This window comes from Tripterygium wilfordii, chromosome 23, assembly GCF_013401445.1.
Source record: "Tripterygium wilfordii isolate XIE 37 chromosome 23, ASM1340144v1, whole genome shotgun sequence".
Taxonomy (NCBI): Eukaryota; Viridiplantae; Streptophyta; class Magnoliopsida; order Celastrales; family Celastraceae; genus Tripterygium; species Tripterygium wilfordii.
Window position 1 is genome coordinate 6,260,142 of NC_052254.1, and position 27,635 is coordinate 6,287,776.

Genomic DNA, 27,635 nt, shown 5'->3' on the forward strand with positions numbered 1-27,635 from the left:
GAAAAAACGTGCACTAAATTATTGTCATATCACCTCACTTTCAACATATTATATATAGATTCCAAACATTTTGTACCAAGATAAATTGCTTCTCGGGCCCTGCAAATGTAAATGCTTATTCCACCATTGACATACCTGAACTAAGCGTGTGTGCTACATGTTAAATGCAAATTTTGTGTTCAACATATTAAGCATAAATATCTAGAGAGAGAGTAAGAATGATGGAAGAATAACTAAGCATAGGGTAAAGGTTAGCATCAAGAAATTGAGAATATTGCTTTACTGCAGTCTCCCTTTCTGGTAGATTACTTGTAAGGAAGTCAAAGGGTGACGGTTTGCTAGTGTCAACCAATGGCTCCCATCTGTATCCAGGACGTTCCGGTAGTGTCACAGTAACAGGTAAATGAGTAGCGTTGAAGGCAACATATATTTCTCCCTTCACTGAGTCGGTCTGGAAGCAAGCCCAACACCAAAAAAAAATCAATCAAACTGCTGAAAATGCCAATGCTGTGTTGGTACTGAATGTCGAGCAATAAGATTATAAACATAACAAAAGGTTGAGATCACATCATCTAAAACGAAAATGAGAGATCATCATCATCATCAAAGCCTTATCCCAAAAAAAATGAGAGATACTTCAGCAAATTACTAAATCTTAGCAAGTGGGTCCCCAGGAAAGTACACATATATTTAGGTGCCTCACAAAGATCTCTTTGCCAACCGAGAGCTTTTTAGTTTTAACAGAACATGCACTGATGAATTTCATTACAGCTGTTGTCTTTTTTGCCTTCCCTTACCTCTCTGGCTCTCTCTCTCCAACTTAAGTCAGACTTGCATACTTAATAGACACACGCACGCACACAGAGAAGGAGAGGGAGGCAGGTCATCCAGTTGAAGTGCTTTCTTAGGTCAAAAACCCAAGAGTCAACTCGGCTCGCAGCTCATCGACATAACCAGTTATGTTTCAACAGGAAATGCATACACAAAACCGATACCACTAACAATAATGCACCAAGTATGTAATGAGTGCTTGATGAGAGTGCTCAATTGACATTACAGCTCTATTAAAGTAGATAAATGTTCACATATGTCCTACTATGGGTTCTTATCCCTGTTTCAACAGAAACTCCAAACAATTGTATGCATTCTCAACAAGTTATTTTTTGAACAACAAGGAAAGGAAACAACAACCAATGCACAAGGCAACCACAATGGTGGTGCGGTTCGGGAAAGGTAGGTTTAGGTTAACCCCTTGCAAAGACTGTCTTCGAGGTTTGTATTTATGATGCATAGATTGTAAGTTTACAAATGCGCCAAAATTCTCGTTTTTATCTTTCTAGGTGATATGTCTTATAGAAATGAGCTTGTTTGGTTAGCTGCAAGTATCCTGCAGAAGATGGAATGTGAAAGCATACCAAAGTAAAGGCTACAAAGCGGCTGGTGTCAGACCAGTCAGGAACCAGAGGAATGTGACCATGCCACTGTAGCCTCTCAGATGTTGGAAAGTCATTTAAGCCAAGTGACTCACATTCCCTGTGACACCATAGGTGCAATCAAATGAAGGAAGTGGAAAGATCAATGAGAAGGCTAATAGTGCGAGTATGGTCACCAAAGGGATAGGTAGTTTACCGTCGGAAATTGGACATTAGGCTACAGAATCTGAAGAAGTCCACTGAACTCTCATCTTTTTTATCCCAGCGGAAATAGTTAATCTGCAAGAAGTTTGCAATCAGTCAGCAGGCCAACTATTCGGTATATGGGTTCAACTGTAGTGCAATAAATCTCTGGGCATGGAAGATCACATAATTGTCATGGCAATATGTATTGTTGTTCCCTCCTTTTGTGTGACCGTATTCATCACCCATGTGTATCATTGGGACACCCTGGAGAAAGATTCAAAGTCAGCAATCAGACCACATTGCAATTTCAGCACTATCTACACACAGGGCTGAGGTCAATGGCCCTGGCCCATTTATATGCACCAATTGGAAAACTTCACCATCTTAATATGAAAAACTGCAGGGCAGAAGTTCGATAATGAATACTTACTTGGGAAACCATAAGACAAAGAAAGAAATTCTGTAATTGTCTTTTCCGCAATTTCTTAACAGATATGCTGGCAAACTCTCCCTCCTAAGTAATTAATCAAATGAAAAATACTCAAGACTTGCATCTACAAGTGATAATAAAGGAAATGAATGTCGAAACTCCACAATAGATGTCATAATTCAAATCATGCAGGAAATTACAATTTTATGAGATGTTTCAGAATTAGAAACTATTCCCATCTGCATATTTATGCTTAATAAGTACAATTTACGGTGCAAGCCTCTTTTAGTGAGCAAAATTCTAAGACCTTGATGCCTCTAAAAAAGTTGCAATCTCGGTGAAAAGTATTCAATAAAAGGAAACTAATATCATCAGTGCTAAGCAAATAGTATTGAATATGTTGACTCTCAATCGGTAAAGCTTGAATAAGAAGCACCGCACCACTGTAAAGATGAAATTTCAAGCAAAACCTCCACTTTCCAACATATTATAGAAAGTCCAAACAAGTGTGTGTCAAGCTCAATGAGTAAAACACAGCAGAAAAATTAATGGGGATAATATATTTTCTACATGTCATTCATCTACAGGGACCTTGCTAGTCTTATTGGCATTGTCAAATTTTAATTGGTGTACCAGAAGGACACTTCATGCGAACACAATGAATACAAGCCGCATGCAAAATTACATTTCGAAGCTCGTACCAAATTTTAAGACTTCATATATTAAAGAAATACAATAAATTCATCACTGTTGGGTGGGGCCACACCCAGAAACAACTAATCACCTAAGACATGTTTTTTCCTTAAGCTCCATTTGTGGCAGACATCAAGGAAATGTATTATCATATAGCCAACTTTCAACACACTAGGGAATTTTCATCAGTGGAGCAAACCCAGAAAACAACTAATCACGTAAGTCATGTTTTTTTCCTTAAAATTTCATTTGGAGCACACATTAAGAACATGTACAGCATATAGCCAACTTTTTCAACACATTCGGGAATTGTCAAGGAAATTGTGCTTCCACCTTGCATGCATTATCAATTTCAGACATTTGACATGCAGGTTAAAAACCACATCAATTTCAATGAGACAATTCATCAACATAAGGCTAGAAACAAGAATCGAAGTACAGTTTTTAGTTCATAGTACCTCTCCACAGTTCCAACTATTATTATGACTCTCTCCATCATTGTTGTCTTCTCCATTTGCCAAGTTGTGTTTGTTGTTATAGGTCACCAAATCTCCCAAACTAAAACCATCATGTGCGCATACAAAGTTGATGCTGTTCCATGGCTTCCGTCCTCCTTCCTGATATGACGATGCAGTGAGGTAAACGAAAGAAAACTCATATCCAAGAATGTCTAGAACAAACTAATTTATGGCATGCTACCAATTACAGGAAAATATAAAAACCGAATATTTCATAGCTAAAGAACATAGCCACAACAACGTGCATGGATTTACAACAACAAAAGAGAAAAATAAATACCTTTAAATACAAGCTTTGATGCTGATAAGCATTAAAAAGACAAAAATATTTACCCGATATAAACTAGGGCTGCCACATAAGCATTCAGCAAATGCCCCAGAAAAACCATCTGTGCCCTTGATAAACTGCCGCGCTATATCACGGTACTGAAATTGACAGACATTCAAATCAATACATACCAAGAAGTCAACAACTTACATAAAAGGTGACATGCATATTATGCGGAAGTTTGATATTTCTATGAGACCGTATCATTCACAATTATGTGGTCCATCAGGACATGAGAAGGTCCAGAAGAAGAAGTGAAGAAACAAAGAGTGAGGTTATAATTAACTACTTGAAAAGCTAAATAACCATATATGAAAAAGAAAAGGCCCCCTCCAAGCTATAAATACGAGTCACACATTAAAGTGCAATTCCACCAAACACATCATCCAAGAGGAAGAGGGAATGCCATTAAGTGGTAAGAATTTTCGGGGGATTACAGCGATTGCTATCACTGCAAGATTATGAGTCTCTTTGGTCCATCAAACACCAAATAATGCTAGACAATTTCGAGTAGCATTTTGGGAACATTTTAGTAGCATTCTGAAATGGTCCCGAAATGAACAATTTTGATTGAATTGACGAAAATACCCTCATTTTCACGTTAAATAAATGAATAAATCATTAATTTGACAGGCATAATAAATCATTAAATAAATTAATTTGACGGCTGTAAAAAAATAAATAAATCATTAAATAATAAATATTTTATTTTATTTTATTTTAAATATGTAATATATTTTGTAATGTAAATATGTAAGAATTTAGACTGTGCAAGAATTACTTGAATTATGGAACAATTAGATATTTAATTGTTTATGTTTAAGGTAAAATGCATAATACCCCTATACGTAATTTGCCATAGCATTTTAAATCGCATATATGCTACCAACATAAATTGAAACAAATAGTCTTAGCATTATGCCACCATTAAACCAGTATATATGTTACTTTCAAAATTGTCCACAAGAATAACTCAGGGTGCCACAGACGACCACTACTAATGCACGAGGATTTTATAGATCACAGCAAAACTGGCAGTAGCAAGAAGCTAAAAAAAGGAAAAGATAAACTCGTTCACATCTAAATAGGTTGAGGAAAATTTTCTAGGTTTTGGTTATTATCCCCAAGCAAATGAGAGTCGGACATTTTTGCCAATTTGTATGTCTTTTTTCTTTCTTTTAAGCTGCGTTTGGGAAGCAGACAAATGTGGAATGTAAGGTACTGGCACTGCAGGCATAAATACATGCACATGAACAGGTGCAAGAGGCCGTGCGTATTTGTCAAAGCTATGAATCATATTTGTAGATCAACAAAAACAATTTCAAATCTGCTCACAAGTTCAGGATTATAGCCAAGGAAAAATGTAACACAAGGTTTCAGTTATTTAGGCTGTCTATATTTCCAGGGTTCATATCTTCTAGGTACAATGGTTCTGCAGGAATGATTGAAATGATAGCTACAAAGTTGCACACAGACCTTTCCATTCCATTCCGACCAAATACCCCAGTGGGGAAACATGCCGACTTGATATAACCCACCAGTGTCCCATGCTTCAGCAATAAGCTATTAGAAAGACAGGAAAAGGTCTTTTGTGAATTTTTAAGCAGATTACTACTTAAAATAACTAGTAAAAACAAGGTATAGTAACTTATTTCAGCGTCCTGAAGTAATGACAAGTGAAATACATGTTACTCCTAATAGTTGCATCATCACCATCAGCTAGACTAATTCCAAATATGTGGGCTTGATCAAAACAGAAGAACCCGACAACATATTAGAGACTAAAGCTTCAATGATGATTATGAGGCTATATTCTTAATAGCATACATTTTGGGAATAAGTCTATAAGACAATGTGAATGAGTCTCTATAAACAATTTTATAAAGGATCAAAACAATGACAGACAGCATACATACCATTATACAAACACGAGTACAAGGTTATCAACTCATTGTAACAATACATGTAAGTATTACATATTGACCCATGAGTTCGCTAAATTGATATAGAACATTTACTACCCATGTAAAGTCTAAAATCGAAATGTTTCAATTGAGTGTGCCAAGTCAACGAAACTTACTTAAATAAGCTCCATGCGTGTGCTGGTGAACATTGAGACAGCATGGAAATTCAAAAATTAGCAAAAATAGATTATTTTTTCTCTTTGTAATGGAGTGTGCAAGTCTTACATAATGACCCATGAGTTCGCTAAACTAACTTAGTACATTTGACTATTTTTTGTTACTCCAAAAATCCATTAGTTGCTAATAGTTTGAATGTCCATGCGGTCACAAGGTTCAACACATCTGTAGCTTGTTTAAGAATGAACGGATCCTAAAGATATACCTTCACTCCACTGAGTATCGGATCATTACTAATCATATCAATCAATGGAGGGCTGCTGAGAGGAGTGCCAGTTGTCAACAAATCACCTTCTACTGGATTTCCAAATACATTGGCTGCATCCCAAAGACTTTGAGAAAAAAGAATGGCAAGTAAAACGCAAAAATTATTTTCAGTAACTTTATGACAATTGAACTTAACAAGGAAAGATAAAACCACAAGATCTTTAGCAGAAAACCTGCTACTCCTAGTCATAATAGAAGCAAGGTCAAAGCGAAAGCCATCCACATGCATTTCCGTCACCCAATATCTGTTCCACGAGAAAAAAATAAAAGGCCTTCACAACCCATACAATAATAGAAACAAAAGATCGCAAGGAAGAAATAAAAGTAAGGTTAGAACCCCTGTCTGTAGAAGATAAAGGGATTGAGACTTCTCCAATCAGATCTCTCCCAATTCTACTCCAATACAAATCAAGTGGTAATTAAAAACTAAAAAGCCATGTCAGCAGTATTGAAGTTAGAGAAACAGAGGAAAAATAAAATAAAATTGACATGGCTATAGCCTAACTGCCAGTACTGAAACACGAGAGAATTGGGTGAGAGATGAATTTATCTTGATCCCTAGATAGAGATGAAAATCCTTGCAATTTCCTTGCCCTTGAGATGCCTTAATTTTTAGGAAGTCATCACCATAAAGTTATTTTCACCAAAGAAGAGCCACGTTATACAGTTAAGTGCAGAGAATGAGATTCAGAGAAATCTCCGCTGCTGATTCTAGCAGCACAAATGCTAAATTTGTTGTGTGCAAACCTATTATATAAACACTATTTGAGCAATAAAAAAATAAAACTACTGAGTTAAAATCCGAAAAAATCTCAAAGACATAAAACACTATATTAAGTGTCAATAAATCCCTAACGCACAGTGTTGCTCATTTGAAAATATTCCTAATGTGCTTAAACAAGCCACTGATTTTTAATATCATTACAAATCTATCATCTAAAATATTCAAGTACATGCTGTGGGAAAAAGGTAACAACTATTTTACTAAAAAGATTTAATGAATCAAATAGATTTACAGTTCTTTTATTTAACTAAAACATAAATAATTGCAAAGAAGATCCAGAATGTCAATAATGGCAAATCTACCTTAAGCTGTCCAAAACAAATTGACGCACTATAGGATGGTTGCAATTGAACGTGTTCCCACAGCCTGAATAATTATAAAATTCTCCCTGCGAAATAATTAAACAGAATTTAGTTTTAAGGGAGTAAGCATATATATATTGGGGTATTGAGATTGAGAGAGAAAAAAGAAGATTAAAGCAGACAAATCCAGAGAGTTTGAACACTAAATATCCGGAATGAACCGCTTAAAATGACATAACTGGGATCTGGATCCCACAACATGTAGAAATTTTTTGTTTATTTGCAAACAGTAATAGTCAAACACAATATGGCTAGAATTACATAGTGGAATGAACTGGAATGGCAGGATGCAAAATCTTATTAATCATAGATCAACTCTAATATCCAATTGAGTTTTCCAACATGAAGAACAGTAAAGGACTAGTCTTGTGGGTCAAGTGACAGTAACCATTATTTCTGTAGATGGGATTAAGTATGAAAATTACCAATGATTTTATTCTAATTGATAAGATGCAAACATCACAAGCAAAACACAACCTTTTGAAGAAAGTAAAAATGTTCTAAGGTAGGATATTATTTACTTGGAAAATGAAAGCTTACAGGGTCTGGTTTCCCATCACAATAGACTAAATATGATTTCACAAGAGTAAATATCTTAAATGCAATAAGAATTGTTCATTTACTTGATTATAAGTTGAAAATGACGCAGTATTCTTTACATCTGTATGCTGCTTGAGCTAAATGATGATCAAAGCAGAGATAAAATGTAAATTTATCTTTTACCAAAAACTCATTTAATTGTTCACCTCAGATGGGAAACAACATGTCCTTGTAAATTAAAAGGGTTAAAGGGGAGAACATATTCAGTGGCTGAACATGCTGAGAGGAAATCTCATTGCCATAAAATGTATTGACCGCACAACATCACAAAGGAAAAAGATGCAGAAATGCTTAATTTTCACATGGTTGAATTGAGCATATTTCTTTAAGAGAGCCATGTGACAAGTAAACTAAGGTCAAAAGTTCCTGAAATCCTTTCGGTTTTCATATTTCCATGAATCTAAGAGCTATACCTTAGGGGCAAGCATGTAGTAGACACTATTATCAACACCTCTAAAGGACAATATTGGACCTTTCTCGTTCCCTTCAGCTGTGTGATTGAAAACAACATCCATGATCACCTGCTCAAGTAAAATCACAATATTCAAAACCAATAAATGCAGAAGCTGAATGATCAGCTTGACAAAATTTTGCAAAACAAACACTAAATCATACTGCAAGCAACTGTCACCTCAATTCCTCGTTTATGTGCTTCCCTAACAAGAAGCTTGAATTCATTTATTACATCATGGCCACAGTTCCGTGCACCAGCAGATGAATATCTTATCATTGGTGCAAAGAAATTGACAGTTGAATATCCCCAATAGTTCAGCCTATAAAAAAGTGGCAGCAACACAAGATTAAGAACAACGTACCAAAATGACAATTAATACATTTTCAGAATAATAAAACTCAACAGCTTACTTTTCTTGCTTATAATTTGTCACTTTATGTTTCTTTAATCTTGATTGACAAAAAAGGACCGGCAGGGGAGGCGGCAAGGGAGAGAAATAACGATGACAAGTTCATTTCATTTCTCTACAATTTGCAGTACTACAAGTTATGCAGAACCAAAGTTTTGCAATCCTTGGAAAACTTACACCATATAAAAAATTATTTCAGAACAATTGTATACAAATTTATATACATCTCCCATAAAAGTGTTTCCATTCTGAAACCTATGCTCATATGTTATTGAGAAAGCACAAGACCATGAAATGAGTGAAGATGAATCATGAAATATGGGGAAAGTATGGTGGGTAGAATGATGTCAGTGTCAGAGGGTCTCACAGCATGAATGCGAAAAACATAAGAAATATAAGAGGCCTTTGCTATATCTGTGCATCACAAGTTTGATATTGTTGACAGCTTTCTATTTTGGAAAGGTGACATGTGCTAAGGAACCTTTGAGGGTATTGTTTCTTGAGTTGCTCTTTTGTTGAAGATGATAATTGGAACCATGCTAAACTATTTGGACTATTCAAGAGGTATTGAACATAGGAAATCTAAATGCATCCCACTTTTCAGGTTATTTATGGGTGTGGATCCTATCCATAGAGAATAACTTTTCGATGCCTGTCTGCAGAACAGAATGTCAGATTGCTACAAGGAATCAAGGATCATTACATCTACTAGAGCTTGACAGACGACTGGAGGAGAAATTTGAAGTTTAATTTAATTATTGTGCTCCATGGCTCCATGTGATATTGACATGAACAGTTTGCTCAAATGGAAATTCGGCACATGACACTTGATGAAAAAGTATGTGTTTTGTTGTCTTGGTGACTGTCTTCCGCATTAAGGATGTGAATTAAAAAAGAAGGGTTTTATTGAACAGTTTTGTTGAGAAAGTAGTAAGAGCTTCGCATGAGTCCAAGTTTTATGCTGTCCACGTCAGGGTTGAGGTTTGACATTGAAATAGGGTTTATCTGGAGCAGAACACTCGAAATGATAATTCAAGAGTTTGGTCATAAGGGAATTTACACTGGTTGTGTATAAGATTTCTTTAGCCATGCAAACCTAGTTGTCATCTGACCATATTTACTTGTACTACGTGCAGATTGTAGTTAAACAGTATAGAAGAGCATTTTCTAACAACAAAACTAAGGAAAATGTACATTTACTTTTATTACTTACAATAACAGTAGTCAAGGTTCAAGCAACAACTTTAACAAAACTGGACAAAATGTAAATGCAACAAATGTGAACAAAAGAGGGCAGCTTAACGCATTAACTGGTAACGAAATATTGACAAATCTATACAACTTTGCATGTCAAGGAGTACAAATTGCTTTCAAATGGAAGATTGACATACTTATAGTCACCCGAGACACTATTGTAGCTGAAGTATTCCAGCTCATTGAACTCATGGCACGGCATTAACTCAATACAATTGACCCCCAATTCCTGAAAAAGCAAATGATCATCACCTAGTGAGCAAACACATGAATTAATCCTTCATGACTACATATGATCATGGATTGAGTAAAATAAAAGCAGCATGCGTAGGTGAAGGGGGTAGTCAGATCTCCATCTCTAATCTTCTCTACATAGAATACTGATTGACCCGTGATTACAAAGAAGTATGCAAAGAAGGGGACACGTGGCAAAGCTTGAGTGGGGACACTTGTTTTATTCTTATTAGTTGTATTTCTATTTGTTTTATGCTTTTAAGCAACTGTTTCAGCAGTGTGTTGGGTATTCTGACTTTTGGGTAGGGTTTTGTAAAAGACTGGGAGGTCCTACGCCCCTCTAAGGCTAGGGTTTATGTGGGTGTTGGTTCTTGGATATTTTCTCTTTTGTATTCAAGTCGTTTCCTTTGCCTTCAATCAATATCAATAGCAGATTTTATAGTCTGCACTTATCATTGGTATCAGAGGAGTTCTTTCCTTGCTATGGTTAAGTCCAGGATGGAGGGGAGAGCTGATAATCTGGAAAAAGATGTGGGTGAGTTACAAAGCACAGTGGGTGGTCTCAGATCTGATATGGAGACGATGAAACTGTACATGGTAGAGTTGAGGGACCTGTTGCAGGCTCGCGTTTCAGACAAGGGTAAGGAGCCTACTGACGGAGAGTCATCTCGCATACAGGAAGAAATTCCTCAGGGCGATAAACGCTCTTCTGGTGAAGGTGACTACAACAGAAGAAGGTTGGAGTTACCGGTGTTTTCAGGGGAGGACCTCTCTGGTTGGTTATTCCACGCCGAACGTTACTTCACGGTCAACCAAATGCTTGATTAGGACAAAATAGCTGCTGCAATTGTTTGCTCGGAGGGCAAGGCTCCCAATTGGTTTCGATGGATGGAGGTGCGGTCTCCTATTCCGACTTGGCCTACGTTTCGTTCCGCCGTGTTGAGATGTTTCAGAAATTCGCAAGTGGGCAACGATTATGAAAACTTGTTGGTCGTACGACAGATCACCATCGTTGCTGAGTACAGGGAGAGGTTTGAACAGCTGTCAGCCTTATTACCTGACGTATCTGAAGAAATGTTAGCTGGGATTTTCACTAATGGGCTCAAAGAACATATTCAAGCTGAAATCAGGTTGAACGCCCCTCTTACTCTCACGGGCCTGATGGAATTAGCTAAAGAATTGAAGAGAGGAACGAAGCCCTTACTAAGGGCCAACTGCCACTGTCTGTTCCAAGTTCATCTATTCCTTCGTTAACTTGTGGTGTTGTTTCTACGAGCAGTTTGGGTAGGCCCCTCAACGCTGCCAGACAACAACCTGAGCACAAGGTAACTCCTCGAGATTATAAATCGGCCTTCACGACCACAGCAGTAACAAAACGAGATTAGTATCGACGTCTCTCTGAAAAAGAAGCATAACAAAGGAGAGAAAAGGGGCTTTGTTTTCATTGTGATGAGAAATATCATCCCGGTCATAGATGTAAAAACAAGGTTTTACAAGTTTTAATTGTCGCAGATGAGACTGATAGTGTGGAAGATGCAAAACAGAGTGATGTCCAAGAGGTGGTGGAGGAGGATCCGGAAGAAGGGGATACTAATGTTGCACTTTCAATGAATTTGATTATTGGGTTCTCGCCCAACAACAACACCCTTAAAATTCGAGGTTTAATGGCAGACACGGAAGTCATTGTGCTCATTGACAGTGGTGCGTCGCACAATTTTGTGTCATCAGAGGTGGTTCAATTGCTCAACATTCCAGTAGATACGAGGAGAAAGTTTGTTGTCCAGGTTGGAAATGGAGGCTGATGTGGTCCTTGGTATTGCGTGGTTACAATCTTTGGGGGAAATTTCCTCCAATTATCAAACGCTTACTATGCAGTTTAATTTGGCAGGGAGAAGGGTGCTTTGGAAGGGAGACCCGACTCTCTCTAAAACCATTGTCTCCCTTAAGTCTATGTTGAAACGCTTGAAAAATGAAGAAGTGGGTTTCTTAATTGAATTTGGTACTCATAAGCTGCAGTACCAGCAAAGTGTTACTTGTCCAGGGGAAGAGCTTCCGCAGGCTGTGGCACAGGAATTACAGAAGTTGTTGGCTGAATTTGCTTCAATCTTTTCAGCAAAATCTAGACTCCTCATTCCAAGGGCACATGATCATGCCATACGTTTGCAAGAAGGGGTGGACCCTCCCAATATACGCCCTTATCGGTACCCCCATTACCAGAAGAATGAGATTGAACATCTAGTCAAGGAGATGTTGGCTTCAGGCATAATCAAACCCAGCATTAGCCCGTTTTCCAGCCCGGTGTTGTTAGTTAAGAAAAAGGACGGAGGGTGGTGCATGTGTGTGGATTATCGCGCTCTTAACAAGGTTACTATTCCGGATAAATTCCTCATCGCAATCATTGATGAACTCTTAGATGAACTTCATGGAGCAAGTATTTTTTCTAAATTGGATTTGAAATCGGGCTACCACCAAATTCGTGTGAGGGAGGAGGATATTGAAAAAACAGCTTTTCGGACGCATGAAGGGCACTACGAATTTCTTGTTATGCCTTTTGGGTTGACGAATGCCCCCTCCACTTTCCAATCTTTGATGAATGAGATTTTTAAGCCCTTTTTGCGCAAGTTTATTCTAGTCTTCTTTGATGATATCCTAGTTTTCAGCAAGGATTATGACTCTCATATGCTACACCTGTCCTCCAAGAAAATGAATTGGTTCTTAATCAGAAGAAGTGTTCCTTTTTTCAATCGCGAATTGAATATCTAGGCCATTTTATCTCATCCGCAAGTGTTGAAGCGGATCCTGCCAAAGTGCAATCTATGGTTACTTGGCCCCTGCCCACCACTATTAAATCATTGAGGGGATTCCTGGGATTGACGGGTACAACCGTCGATTTGTTCGCAATTACGGGAAGATGGTTGCTCCCCTCACAGCATTACTGAAGACAAATTCTTTCCATTGGAATGAGACAGCAAAGGAAGCTTTTGAAGCACTCAAACATGCCATGGTGAGTGTCCCTGTCTTGGCTTTACCTGATTTTTCTAAGAATTTTGTTTTTTGAAACAGATGCGTCGGGTGTTGGAGTTGGAGCTGTCCCCATGTAGGATGGGCACCCCATAGCATACTTCAGTCAATCTTTATCGCCTAGAGCACAAGTAAAATCAGTGTACTAAAGAAAGTTGATGGCAATTGTTCTCGCTACCCTCAAGTGGAGGCACTACCTCCTTGGGCGACGATTCATAGTCCGCACGGACCAAAGCAGCCTTAAGTTCCTATTGGACCAGCATTTGGTGCACGAAGGTCAGCAAAAATGGATCACCAAGTTAATCGTCTTCGACTTTGAGATTCAATATCGACCCGGTATTGGAAACAAAGTGGCGGATGCTTTATCCCGCCGAGAAGAGTATCATGCCCTCAATTTCAACATTGTTGGGGGTAAATCTCCTTCTCTTGATGCTTCTGTCCAATTGGGTGTGTTGTCCGTCACTACTTGCTCCTCCTTGCTCGATTCGCAAAATGAAGTAATGCGGGATCCTACCTTGTCCAGACTCTAACTATTGCTCCTCAAAGTAAGTATCCTTACTCCTGGAAGGAGGCTACCTTTTGCATCATGGCAGGCTAGTTTTACCCAGAAATTCCCCATGGATTCCCACACTCTTGCAAGAGTTTCATGCAACTCCTCAAGGAGGACACTTTGGTTGTTTAAGAACTTTGCGAAGGCTTTCTCATGTGCTATATTGGCAGGGAATGCATGAAGATGTTAAGAAATTTGTAGCTCAATGTGAGATTTGTCAAAGGCACAAGTATTCCAATCTTAGTCCTCAAGGTCTTCTCCAACCACTACCGATTCCTAAGGCATCTTGGGAAGATTTATCCATGGATTTCGTGGTCGGGCTACCAAGGGTTAATGGTTTTGACACAGTCTTAGTGGTTGTTGACCGCTTGACCAAGTACGCACATTTGGTGTTATTGGGACACCCTTACTTGGCAAAGGATGTGGCATCTTTGTTCTTGAAGGAAGTGGTACGACTTCATGGTTTTCCCATGACTATTGTGTCCGATAGGAATAGAGTGTTCATAAGCCAATTTTGGACAGCTCTATTTAAACTCTCTGGCACTACTTTAAAAATGAGTAAGGCGTATCATCCCGAGACCGATGGTCAAACGGAGGTGGTGAACCGTTGTATGGAGGAGTATTTGCGTTGTTTTGTGAGTGGTCAACCCAAGTAATGGACCAAGTGGATACCATGGGCGGAGTATTGGTACAATACTACCTATCACGACTCCGCGGGAATGACATCATTTCAGGCTCTCTATGGAAGACCTCCCCCAGCACTTCTTAAGTTTTCTGGAAACCCATCCCTTGTGGAAGAAGTGAATTTGTTGATGCAAAATCGTGATGCCATACTTCAGCAGCTCCATACAAATTTAACCAAGGCACAAAACCGGATGAAACAGTACACGGATGGCAAAAGAATAGATGTATCGTTCAACCCAGGTGATCGGGTATTTCTTAAATTATAGCCCTACAAGTTTTGCTCTTTAGCAACACACCCATACCACAAGCTAAGCCCTCGTTTTTATGGCCCTTTCAACATTTTAGAGAAGATTGGAGAAGTTACTTATCGTCTTGACTTACCTGCACACTCTAGTCTCCATCCAATTTTTCATGTTTCCCAGTTAAGGAGGGTTTTATATCCAAGGGTGCTCAGCCAACCCTTGCCTCTGTCCCTTACTGCAGGACTAGAGTTGTCTCTTATTCCAGAATGTGTGAAGCAGGTCCACAAGTTGGTGAATGGACAACAAGAGGTGCTTAAGTGGCATGACTCTCTCGATTGTGATAGTACCTGGGAGCTCTATGACATGATTCAGTCTCAGTTTCCTTCATTCAACCTTGAGGACAAGGTTGCTCAATTAAGGGGGAGTAATGATAGACCCGTGATTACAAAGAAGAATGCAAAGAAGGGGACGCGTGGCAAAGCTTGAGTGGGGACACCTGTTTATTCTTATTAGTTGTAGTTCTGTTTGTTTTATGCTTTTAAGCAACTGTTTCAGCAGTGTGTTGGGTATTCTGACTTTTGGGTAGGGTTTTGTAAAAGACTGGGAGGTCCTACGCCCCTCTAAGGCTAGGGTTTATGTGGGTGTTGGTTCTTGGATATTTTCTCTTCTGTATTCAAGTCGTTTCCTTTTCCTTCAATCCATATCAATAGCAGATTTTATAGTTTGCACTTATCAAATACACTTTAGTTTTTGTGGGGCCGATGCAGATCAGATCTTGAATTTGCGGGTTGTTTAGCTCGGTTATGAGGCAGTGTCAGGCCTTGAAGTTAATTTAGTACAAAAAAAAAGTCAGATTGTGCCATTGGCCTCCCTATGGATTATAAGAGGGTTAGCGGGTATGCTAGGTTGTAGCATTGGTAATTTTCCTATGCATTATCTGGGCCTGCCTCTCGACGATAGGTACAAGCATACAGGTATTTGGAATGTAGGACATGTTTGAGGATAAGCTCTCGGGGTGGAAGAAAAAGCATCTCTCAAGCATACAGGTATTTGGAATGTAGGACATGTTTGAGCATAAGCTCTCGGAGTGGAAGAAAAAGCATCTCTCTAAGCCTCGCATACTTTAACTAAGAGCGAACTATCGAATCTTCCCGTGTACTACATGTTTTTGTTTCCTATTCCCTCCTCTATTGCCATGAAGCTCGAATCAGTTCAACGGAATTTTTTATGGGGTGATAGTGAGGCTGGGAAGAAATTTCATCTAGTGAATCAGGATTCCGTGAAGCTCTCTGATAGACCTATTACTAAGATGTATAAGGGGAGAGGTCCTAAACAACAAGGTGGGACACGTGACTGATTAGGAGGGGGAACATTTGTAGCTTTTCTATTAGTGTATCCTATTATTCTAGTAATTTCTACAACTGTAGCTTAGGTGAGAGGCAAGAAGAGAGGGGGAGACTTTTGGGTAAGGGAAAGATTGGGAGGTCCTATGGTCCTCAAAAGCTAGGAAGGTGGTTTAGGTATTTGATGGAGCTGTTGTTATTAAGAAATATACAAAAAGGGGGACACGTGGACGGTGATTGTTGGGGCACTTGTTTAAGTCTTATTGGTTTAAGTTTTCTATAGCTTTGTCACAATTGGGTTTTAAGGGTTTCTGTAGCAAGGTTTTAGGTATTGAATATTCTGGAAGTCAAAAGAATGGGAGGTTCCTAGCTCCTCGAATTGCTATGGTTGTTATCATTGTTTTCCTTTATCAATACAAATCAGTACTTAAATCTATTATCAGTATTCTGGGTTGTTTGCAGTTGTGACTTTATCATAGTTGTGATTCTATCACTGGTATCGGAGCGATCGTTCTTTATATGGCCAAATCCAAGATGGAAGGCAGAATGGATACAATGGAGGGTAATGTCAGTGTTACGGGAGATGGAAACGATGAAGAAGTGTCTCTTCGAGATGCGGGTGATGAGGCAAATAAAGGATGCTGCCTACAAAGGCAAAGAAAAAGTTGTGGGTGAAGCTTCCCATAGACATCAGACATGGCGAGTCTATTGAAAAGCGGAACTAGCGTGACTGGGATTTTGGAAGAATTTAGAACTCCCTGTTTTTTCTGAGGACGATCCTACAACATGGCTTTTCAGAGCAGAGAGGTGTTTCTCTGTTAACCAGTTTCAAGAGGCTGAGAAGATGGAGGCGACATTGGTGTGTCTTGAGGAAAAGTCTTTGAGTTGGTTCTAATGGGTAGATACGCGTCGTACCATTCCAACGCAGTGTTTTCAAAGGCGTTTTCGCCTTGCGCTTTAAAGCTCGTTTTAGGGTGTTTTAGGGCAAACGTATTAAAATGTATGAATAAAACGTTGTTAACTAAACGTACGCCTTTCTCCACAAAACGCAATGAAAAAGGTTGAAGCGTGAAGCGCATGAGGCGTGTGTTTACCCAGAATCCAACCAAACTACGTCGTTTAACAAGAACACAACTAAAAACAAAGGCAAAACGCTCTGCCGAAACTCGAAATTAGGTTACATCGACGCACCGACTGTTGTCGAAGACCATCCACTGCTGTCTGCTGTCGAAGACCATCTGCAGCTGCTGTCTGTGACTCCATCGACACATCGGCTGCTGTCTACAACTCCATCGGCTGTTGTCTGCTCCTCCACCTTGACGATTTGCGACCCCAGGTGAGTTGCGATGTTATGTTTCATTTTCTTCAGTTTATTTCGAACTTGCTTTTCTACTTGCGGGTTATCAATCTCGCTGCTTGATGCCGCTAGCCATCCTCTCTGTCAATATGCTTTTCTGCTTGATTCTCACTGCTATTAATCTGTGAATTTGTCTTTCTTGATCTGATATTAATTTGGTAATTAGTTTGTTCATTTGTTGACTCTGTTGGTGATTTAGAAGTTAGGGCAACTGGACAAGTGAGTTTTTTACAGTGTATTGTAGACTTGTAGTATACTAGTATTATTGTAATGTACAAGACTTCAAGTGAGTTTAAATTGTTTAATTTGTAGCTATTTAGTATTTAGTGTGTCTAATACTTAATTAGTGTCTGATTCTGATTAGTGATTATTACTTTCTTGATTTGTGAAGGGATATCTAAATGGGTGATAAAAGAGATCAAAAGAAAGACTTTGCTTGGGATTTTGAAATATGTAATCTTTAAGACTTTAACTAAGATTTCTACTTCTAGTATGAAAATGACTTCTTATTATTTCTATCTATTTTTCTATTATATTTTTCTATTTTTAATGTATAAAATTTTTTTCCCGAAAAACCCACGCCTTAACGCATCAAGGCTTACGCCTCGCCTTGAAGAGACGATAACGCCTCGCCTTGCGTTTTCGCCTTTGAAAACATTGTTCCAACGTGGCAGGCGTTTCGATCAGCGTTGTTACAGCGTTTTAGGGGTTCTCAGGCAAGTAGTGACTATGAAAGCTTGGTGACTTTACATCAAACCAACACCGTCGAGGAATTCCAGGAGCCGTTTGAGCATATCTCCACCATCCTCCCAGATGTCAATGACGAGATGTTGGATGGGATTTTTATGAATGGGCTTAAAGAAGAGATCCGGGCTGAAATTAGGTTGAATCCACCATTAACCCTTGCAGGCCTCATGGATTTGACCCAAAGAGTGGAAGAGAGAAACGAGGCCTTGTCTAAGGTAATCCAGCCCAAGGCACCACGTCTTTCCCCAATTTCTTTCAGTAATACGCGTGCTTAGCTCTCTTATTCTAGTTGATCTTCAGATATAGGTCATGCTACAGACAGCAAACCACCTACTCTTTCTCCACCCACTATGAAGCGCAATACTTTCCGCCGTCTATCCTAGAAGGATGCTCAACAACGACATAAAAAAGGTCTCTTTAATTGTGACGAGAAATACCATCCTGGCCACCGTTGCAAACATCGTTCCCCGCAGGTGTTAATTGTTGCTGACGATATTGTAGAGGAAAGGGAAGGATTAGAACTCCAACCCCACACCGAACAACCTCCAATTGTGGCTGAAGAGACTCAGAAGTTGGACTTATCCATGAATTCTATTATGGGTTTTTCCACATCCAAGAGCACTCTCAAGCTTGGTGGGGAATTAAAGGGTACAGAGGTTATTGTGTTGGTTAACAGCAGTGCGTCTCACAATTTCATCTCTTCTGAAATTGTGCAACTCTTGAGTATTCCAGTGAACTTTCAACGAAGATTTGTTGTCCAGGTGAGTAACGGCGAGATGGTGAAGGGCAGTGGGGTGTGCCATAATGTCAGGGTAGTAATTCAAGGGTTGAGTTGAAGGTGGATCTTCACATTCAGGAACTAGGCAGCGCTGCGTTGATTTAATTTTGGGGATCAATTGGCTGCAGTTGTCGGGTGAAATTGCTTCCAATTTCCAAACCCTAACAATGAGATTTAGTTGGCAAGGTAGACAAGTTCTATGGCAAGGGGACCCAACCCTCTCAAAAATCATTGTTTCACTAAAGACAACGCTGATGATGTTGCGAACTGAGGAAATGGGTTTCATGATTGAATTTGGTGAGTACCAACTCACAGGTCCTCAAGTGTTGGCTGATTCATTGAAGGACTTACTGGGGGACTTTTCGAGTGTAACGTGTTGGTTGATTCATTGAAGGACTTACCAGGGGACTTTTCGAGTGAGTTACATGGGTTACTAGCAGAGTTTGCTGTTGTTTTTAAACCAGTAGAAGGCCTGCCTATTTCTCGTCCTACTAATCATTCTATCAGATTGAAGGAAGGAGCCCTAATATAAGACCTTATCGCTATCTGCATTATCATAAAACATAAATTGAGAAACTAGTAAGCGAAATGTTGAAGGCAAGAATCATTAAACCCAGTACTAGCCCCTACTCTAGTCCAGTGTTGCTCGTGAAGAAGAAAGACGACAATTGGCGTATGTGTGTCGACTATAGAGCTCTGAACAAACTGACAATTCCTGATAAGTTTCCCATCCCAATAATTAATGAATTTCTGGATAAGCTCAAGGGAGCTACTATTTTTACCAAATTAGACTTGAAATAAGGCTATCATCATATATGGATCAAGGCAGAAGACACAAAAAAGACAACTTTTCAGACTCATGAAGGGCACTACAAGTTCCTCGTTATGCCTTTTGGTTTGACAAATGCCCCTTCAACTTTTCAATCATTGATGAATGAGATATTCAAGCCATTTTTAAGCAAGTTCATTCTTATGTTCTTTGATGATATTTTAGTTTTCAATAAGGATTTCCATTCTCACATTTTACACCTGAAAACCACTTTTGAAGTCATCTGTCATAATTTTTTGGTTGTGATTAAGAAGTACACTTTTGCCCAATCAATAGTAGAATATTTGGGGCATATAATCTCGACACCAGGTGTTGAAGCAGACCCAACTAATGTGCGAAGCATGGTCACTTGGCCTCCGCCTACTTCTATTAAATCCTTGAGGAGATTTCTTGGCCTTACGGGTTATTATCATCGGTTTGTAAAACACTACGGCAAGTTGGCTGCTCCCCTCACATCTTTACTGAAGAAAAATGCTTTTAGATGGGAAGAGACAGCACAATCAGCATTCGAAGCTCTAAAGCTTGCTATGGTAAGTGTTCCAATCCTTGCTTTGCCGGATTTTTCTTAGACTTTTGTGGTGGAAACAGATGCTTCGGGAGTGGGAGTTGGTGCAGTGCTAATGCAGAAAGGACATCCAATAGCCTATTTCCGTCAAACTCTATCCTTGGGTGCCCAAGTGAAGTCTGTGTATGAAAGAGAACTTATGGCCATTGTTCTAGCAACTATAAAATGGAGACACTATCTCTTAGGGTGAGATTGAATAATTTCCTTCAATTTTAGATCTCGCATAACTTCCTCCTATAGATCATTCAACTCAAGGTAGGAGGTCATGGACAAAGCAATCAACTATGTTGATTCCGCCCAATTAGAAAGCTTGCCAGAGGTGTTCTGAAAATTGATAGCATGGGATCCCTCTATCCTAGAGAAAGCATCTGCTGCCTTGTTGCCATTACCTGGCCTATACTGGGTTTCGAAATCAAATCCAATCAACTTCATCAACCACTTCTGTTGACCCTCATGCACGAGTCTTTGGTCCAACAAAAATTTTAGAGTGCTTTGGTCTGTTCGACCAATGAACCTAATAGTGGCCCCAACCAGCTAGCACCCTTATTCTCTGTAAGGGGGCTGACTTTCCACCATGACCGTTTGGTTTTTCCCAAGGATTCTCCTCGCATTCCAGAGATAGTGCAAAAGTTTCATTCTACCCCTCAAGGGGGCCACTCTGGTTATTTACGCACCTTGAAAAGGATTTCTCATGTGTTGTATTGGTATCGAATGTGTTAGGATGTTAAGGACTTTGTAGCTAAATGTGAAGTTTGTTAGAGGCATAAATATTCTACCCTCAGCCCCCAAGGCCTCCTTCAGCCTCTACCAATTCCCACAGCATCATGGGAAGACCTAACAATGGATTTTTTATTGGGGGCTTACCACGAGTGCATGGGGTTGATACAGTTCTGGTGGTTGTGGACCGCCTGACCAAGTACGCACACTTTTTGAAGCTAGGCCATCCTTATTCAGCTAAGGAGGTAGCTAAATTATTCATGGCAGAGGTGGTTCGTTTACATGGGTTCCCTGTTTCGATTGTGTCTGACAGGGACAGGGTCTTTGCAAGTCATTTTTGGAAGTGGTTATTTAAACTCTCTAGTACCATGTTGAAGATGAGTATCGCATATCACCCAAAAACCGATGGGCAATCCGAGGTAGTAAACAGATGTTTAGAAGAGTATTTAAGATATTTTGCAAGTGGTCAGTGGTCATCCCAAGCAGTGGCCTACGTGGGTATTATGGGCTGAGTATTGGTATAACACCATATACCATCACTCAGCTGGCATGACACCATTCCAAGCTTTGTATGGGAGTCCTCCCCCCACTCTTATCAAGTTCTCTGGAGAACCATCAACAGTTGAAGAGGTAAACAAGCTACTGCAGAGTCGCAATGATATGTTAGAGCAACTCAAGGAGAATTTAGCCACGGCACAAAATAGAATCAAGCAATATGTTGATGGCAAGCGTTGAGATGTGACTTTCCAACAGGGAGATAAGGTGTTTCTGAAACTTCAACCAAATAAATTTCATTCTTTGGCAAAACACCCATATCACAAACTTAGTCAAAGGTTTTATGGTCCCTTTGCTATTCTGGACAGAGTTGGTGAAGTTGTTTATCGCTTAGAATTACCTGCATCATCTTCTATCCACCCCTTTTTCATGTGTCGCAGTTGCGCAAAGCTTTATCTCCAATGGTCATCAGCCAACCCCTATCAGTGTCTGTCAGTGATGATTTGGAACTGTTTGCCATACATGAATCCGTTAAAAAGGTGCGCAGGCTTGTCAATCGCCAACAAGAGGTTTTAATCAAGTGGACGGATAAAAGGATTCCCCTTATTGTGACTGCATTTGGGAGCTGCTGTAGGATATTAAGTCTCAGTTTCCTGTATTCAACCTTGAAGGCAAGGTTGCTGAAATAGGGGGGAGTAGTGATAGGCCTGTTGTTATTAAGAAATATACAAAAAGGGGGACACATGGAGGATGATAGTTGGGGCACTTGTTTAAATCTTATTGGTTTTAAGTTTTCTATAGCTTTCTCACGTTTGGGTTTTAAGGGTTTCGATAGTTTTGGGTATTGAATATTCTGGAAATTAAAAGAACGGGAGGTTCCTACCTCCCCGAATTGCTATGGTTGTTATCCTTGTTTTCCTTTATCAATATAAATCAGTCCTTGAATCTATTATCAATATTCTGGGTTGTTTGCAATTGTGACTTTATCATAGCTATGGTTCTATCAATATCATTTCTCTTAGCCTATTTAATAAAGCTCTTCTAGAGATCAGATCACAGTCCCTTTTAGGTTGGCTCGTAATAAAGAGGCTATGGTTAGTGATCTCAAGAGTCTAGGCCCAATCAATTGTATTATAAACCACTCAATCATTCCACATTTTTCCAATGTCGAACTTTTGTGTGGGTATGTTCCAACATTCCCCCTCAAACATAAGTTTCCAAATACGGGTGTAACCTCCCTAGGGCTTATACCAAATCTGCCCTCTTCATACCATCACCAAACATGGCAATGGGGCCTCTTCAGACCGTCACCAAACATGGCAACGGGGCGGGGGCGGATCATGGCCGCCCTCCCCCCCCCCCCGGCACCTCCAAGTGTGTGCCCCGCACCCGCCCCACCCCGCATGTCGGGGCAACATTTAACTCCTGTCCCCACCCCGTTACAACCCATGGGTCCCCGGCCCGCACGGAAATCTCTACCTATGAATTTTTTAAAATGTTTTTGTCAAGAATAAAACTTGAGACCTCTCAAGTGTTCCAACATTCCCCCTCAAACATAAGTTTCCAAATATGGGTGTAGCCTCCCTAGGGTTTATACCAAATCTGCCCTCTTCATGCCATCAACAAACATGGCAACGGGGCCTCTTCGGACCATCACCAAACATGGCAACGGGGCAGGGGCGGATCATGGCTGCCCTACCCTCCCCCCCCCCGCGCCCCTCCACTGGTGTGCCCCGCACCCGCCCCACCCCACCCCGCATGTCGGGGCAACATTTAACTCCCGTCTCCACCCCGTTACAACCCACGGGTCCCCGACCCGCACGGAAATCTCTGCCTATGAATTTTTTAAAATGTTTTTATCAAGAATAGAACTTGAGACCTCTCAAGTATATGACTAGTACTCATACCAACTAAGCTAATTAATGCTTTTTTATTGAAGAAACACAATAATTGAATATATTGTATTAAAAAAACCATTACTATTAAAATGAGATCTAAAAATAAAACTATCTTACGCATGTGGAGTGTCTATATATATATATATATATATATATATATATATATATATATAATTATTTTATATATATATATATACATGTATAGCGAGGCGAGTGTGGGTCAGGTTGGGAGGCAAACCCGTCCCCGCCCTGCCCCGCCCAGCACCGCATGTGGGTTGAGATTCTTTGCCCCTTCCCCGCTCCGCACAAGCCTCTGATAGGGGAAAATCCGTGCAGATCAGGTCAGGGCGGGCCGGGCACAAATTGCCATCCCCAGTACTAACAGATGAAACCACAAAAGTTGTAATCAACAAACAGATGGATGACTTTTTCTTCCAATATTGTGGAAAATATTTAGCACAGAGCAATCTACGGTCCGCTCACATATGCAAAATAGATATGGTAGCCATCCTATACTAAAAATATTAACCTCCCCATAAAGGGTCATAGATTATCCCTGAAGTGCACTAAACTAAACCATACCTTCAAGTGATCAAGTTTCTCCACCACACCAAGGTATGTACCAGGGAATTCAGTTTTGCTTGATTCATGTCTCGTGAAACCTCTTACATGGATTTCATATATTATGAGATCGCTCTGCTGATATTTCAGCGGTAAATCTCCTTCCCAGTCAAACTGGACACATCAAATGGTCAAACAATCAATAAAATGTATGTTGAAATGAAAGTGTAATCCATTAACGAGGATATTATTCACAAGTATGAGAATTCAAAAGTTTGTTGTTTCCTTCACAGGAGGAGGGGGGGGGGAGCAATGCGTTGGTAATCATTCTACCAAAATTAAGGAAGTACAACACCAAACGACTTTTCAAACCATGGAAGCAAGGTACGAGAGCTACTAAATATGTATGTAGAAAACTAGAAATAACCAGTCCTTTCGTCTACTTATCAGAAGAAAATAATGAAAATAGGATTCTGTCCATATGCCAGATATCCTGAGGGGAAATTGAAGTTGAGCAACAAGGATAAAGTTCAAAAATCAGTGACCAACTGGGTAGAGCGCAAATAATTTGGAAACACATTGAAAGTAACATTTCAGAAACATGCAGGTTGAACTGAAAAATATTGACAACCTAATTTCAAAAAAGTCCTTTATCTTTGGAAGTTACACAGCAAATGTGAATATCAATTACTAAGGAGTACACATGGCAGCACAAGAAAGAAAAAAACACATCAATTAGCAAGGACAAAAGCTTCAAGGAACAGGAAGAGTGAGCAAGATTAATCAGAAGAAGCAGAAAGCCAAACCTATGGCCTACCTAACAAGTAGTTCGGAAAATGTTGAATGGATCACTTGACATTATCAACTAATTGAACATAAAAATAATGGATATCCTTTTTCAGTAGTTCAGCTGCTAGCACTTCCAATAGCGTTTATAATGTACAAATGTAATGCAAAAAATTATCTCTTTTCATAAGAATATTAGTCTTCTCTGAGCAACTGGTTGCACTGAGGTTTCGCATTCCCTTTCCATTTCTACTACTTATATCCACTTCATATTCTCACAATATGAAACCACCTCAAAACTGTTCCTATTTTGATCACACCATTTTTTTTATTCGTTGCTAGGTTACTATAATCATTGGGATATCAATTAACATTTTTTTATTTGATCTGATAAAAAGTTGGTGAGGCATTATAGGCTCATTGAAAAAATTAGATTGGCCTCATGCATAGATTAGTGTAATGTTGTGGCCTCACATGACGGCATACCCTTATATGCTTAGCTGGCAGGTCTTCAAGAACGTTGGCATTGACGAAAAGGGTACCTTTACCTGAAGAGTTCAGTAAGTCTTATCCTTTTATCTCAGCTGTGGGAAATAGCCAAGCAATGTGTTGAATGGCAATATACAAAAATTTCATTTAAGAGTTTAGCTTCGGGTAATGTTGGTTCCATATTCTCGAGTTTTACGACTTCAAAGTCCTTTAATATTTCTCTTTTGAATACATGTATGTGGTTGACATCTTGGACAGAAACTGAAACAAAAGGAAAGGAAGAGACAACTCAAATTACAAGACAAAGACATACTTACTAACAAATACCTCAAGTTGAACCTAAGGAATCAAAAGCATTTGGCACCAACATACATTTTTGAAAAAGAAAAGGCAGGGACAGCTTATTAGGCCCATTAATCGTAAAGCATCTTGTCTACATCACACACCATTAAATAGCAGACTGAAATCATGATACATAATGATATAGAACTAACCAAAATAAAATATCAGACACATGCCCTCAATATAAGTAGTACAGAGACAATAAGTACCTCTTCAGAATTGGGAATCATGCAGGCCATTGGAGCCCAGCAATTACCATCAGGTCCTAAAACTCCAAACTCTCCTCTGCTTATAACTGCCTAGACAGATGAATAAAAAATCAGTTCTCATGGCACCTGAAAACCCAAGTAAAGCTACACTCATGGATGCTGTATTAATCTGAAATCAAAAGTCACAAAGTCACACCCAGTGCACAAGACTCCCACAATGTTGGTGGGTTTGGGAAAGGCAAGTACATGTAGCCTTTACCCCGCAATGCGAAGAGGCTATTATTGAGGTGATGTGAGAAGGAAAAAGAGTTGTTAAATATGGGCTAAACAATATATAAGCAGCTTACTTTTGCATAAGGATCCAAAACAATTCGAGAAGAATCATAAAAGTGCCCTTCTTCAGGGCAAAACTTGCCATCAAATTTGTAACCATAAAGCATATCTTTGAAATCCCCTTTAATATTTACATGCCACACATCTCCTGTCTTATTAGTCAACGGATCAAGAGAAATCTCCTCTGTCACTCTATTCTGCACCAGAAAAACAGCAATAAGCAAACGTACAGACACCACATATCAAAAGTAGCCACCATTAAGGTCAAGCATGCAGAACCACTAACTAAAATCATGTAGATTACCAATAAGAATGGCGAAAACAAAGTTACTGCCTAACCGGTTTTCAAATTCATAACAACTTCTGCATTTGCTCATACTGATTGGAGGAGATATCACCAATTGATTAAATATAAACCAATCCATTGCCACACTTAGGGATAAAGCACCGCAAATACTGATTGCAATGAATAGATTCTGACATAGAAAACTGATTTCGAAATTAGAAAGAAGCGTGGAATTGCATTATCGGGTAACAAATTAATCAACTTTCATGTCCAAATTAGCAACTCCAAACACTGCTGCACTATCAGAAAAAAGGAAGAAGAAAATTAATTTGAACCTCAGTCAAATCAGAGAGATGAATCAAGCAGAGAGTAGCGGACACAGCATTTGTCGAATAAATAGAGAAGTTGACTCCACCGTCACGAACTGTGGCACCAAATGGAGCAGGATGGCCCTCCGACACTCGAAATCGCTGCGATTTTCGGGACTTCTTCTCCACTTCAACCAACAACGCATTCTCTAACTCTGCCCCTCCCCCCTCTCTGGCTGCTTTAATAGCTAACAACGATGGCAATCGTTTGAAATTGCAACTCTTTTGCCCTCGAAGAATCGTCTTCTTCAAGGGAAAAAACTTTCGGGGGACGAGGTTCGGGGAGTCGGGCATACATGAACCGCACCGAGTTAGCTCCATTGTGACTCAGTGAATATCGATGCGACGATGTCGATGGATTATTACTCACATATATCTGACCTCCGATCAACCAAGGAAATGAGGGGAAGATGGTGGTATTAGGGGAAACTAGTGGTAGTAGATAAGTAGATAACCACTCATTCATAGAACGGCAGCGCTAGTCCTTCTACTTCCACGTAACTTGGTAGTGCTGGTAGTGGCTGGCTGGCTGCAATTCACAGATCGTATTTGCTGTGAGAATAATTTAGTCTATATATAAGCTATCAAAAATAATTTAATTTATAAGTCGTAAAATAAATTCTCAAACATAAGTTAATTTATGAGCCCTAAAAAAATTTATTTAAATTTAATTTAAACATAAAATAAAAAATTTTATAATATTATATTATCTTTAAAAAAATAAACACAAACTCTAAAATAAATTTGAATTTGGAATTTTTTTTTTTTTGAGTTTATTAGAGTTTATAAATTAACTTATATGATGGGGTTTTGGTAGAGTTTATTTTGAAACTAATATAAAGTGTATGGAAAGTCTATATGAGGACCAAAAATTTACTCAATGCAGATGCACTTTATTTTTATTGTTTTTGTAATACCCCGTATTTTTTGGTCCATTAAAAC

At 39.3% G+C, this 27,635-nt stretch overlaps 1 protein-coding gene across 4 annotated transcripts; it reads right to left on the reverse strand.

Moving 5' to 3' along the window:
* Positions 1-27,240, reverse strand: LOC119993317 (isoamylase 1, chloroplastic). 4 transcript variants are annotated; one of them, XM_038840389.1, is made up of 18 exons: positions 26,661-27,240; positions 26,054-26,236; positions 25,707-25,796; positions 23,902-24,054; positions 9,997-10,088; positions 8,374-8,515; positions 8,156-8,263; positions 7,083-7,168; positions 6,170-6,241; positions 5,935-6,061; positions 5,065-5,151; positions 3,594-3,686; positions 3,201-3,359; positions 2,050-2,133; positions 1,803-1,883; positions 1,630-1,712; positions 1,416-1,533; positions 1-451 (listed from the first exon to the last, which is right to left on the reverse strand). In XM_038840389.1, the coding sequence occupies exons 1-18, from the start codon at positions 27,012-27,014 to the stop codon at positions 188-190; spliced, it is 2,376 nt and encodes a 791-aa protein (XP_038696317.1). In that variant the 5' UTR covers positions 27,015-27,240; the 3' UTR covers positions 1-187. The 4 variants fall into 4 exon arrangements, with proteins under 4 accessions (XP_038696317.1, XP_038696320.1, XP_038696318.1 ...); XM_038840392.1 differs by having other exon boundaries at positions 26,054-26,231; positions 26,661-26,798; XM_038840390.1 differs by lacking the exon at positions 26,661-27,240 and adding an exon at positions 26,379-26,479 and having other exon boundaries at positions 26,054-26,231.
* Positions 27,241-27,635: the final 395 nt, after the last annotated feature.

What these genes read in the sequence shown, in the direction of transcription:
- LOC119993317 (XM_038840389.1), bottom strand. Translation starts at nt 27,014, where the DNA reads ATGGAGCTAACTCGGTGCGGTTCATGTATGCCCGACTCCCCGAACCTC. An exon ending in ATTATGACTAGGAGTAGCAG is followed by an intron (nt 6,062 to 6,169) that starts GTTTTCTGCTAA and finishes TTTTTCTCAAAG; the next exon opens with TCTTTGGGATGCAGCCAATG. An exon ending in TTTGTCTTATGGTTTCCCAA is followed by an intron (nt 1,884 to 2,049) that starts GTAAGTATTCAT and finishes ATCTTTCTCCAG; the next exon opens with GGTGTCCCAATGATACACAT.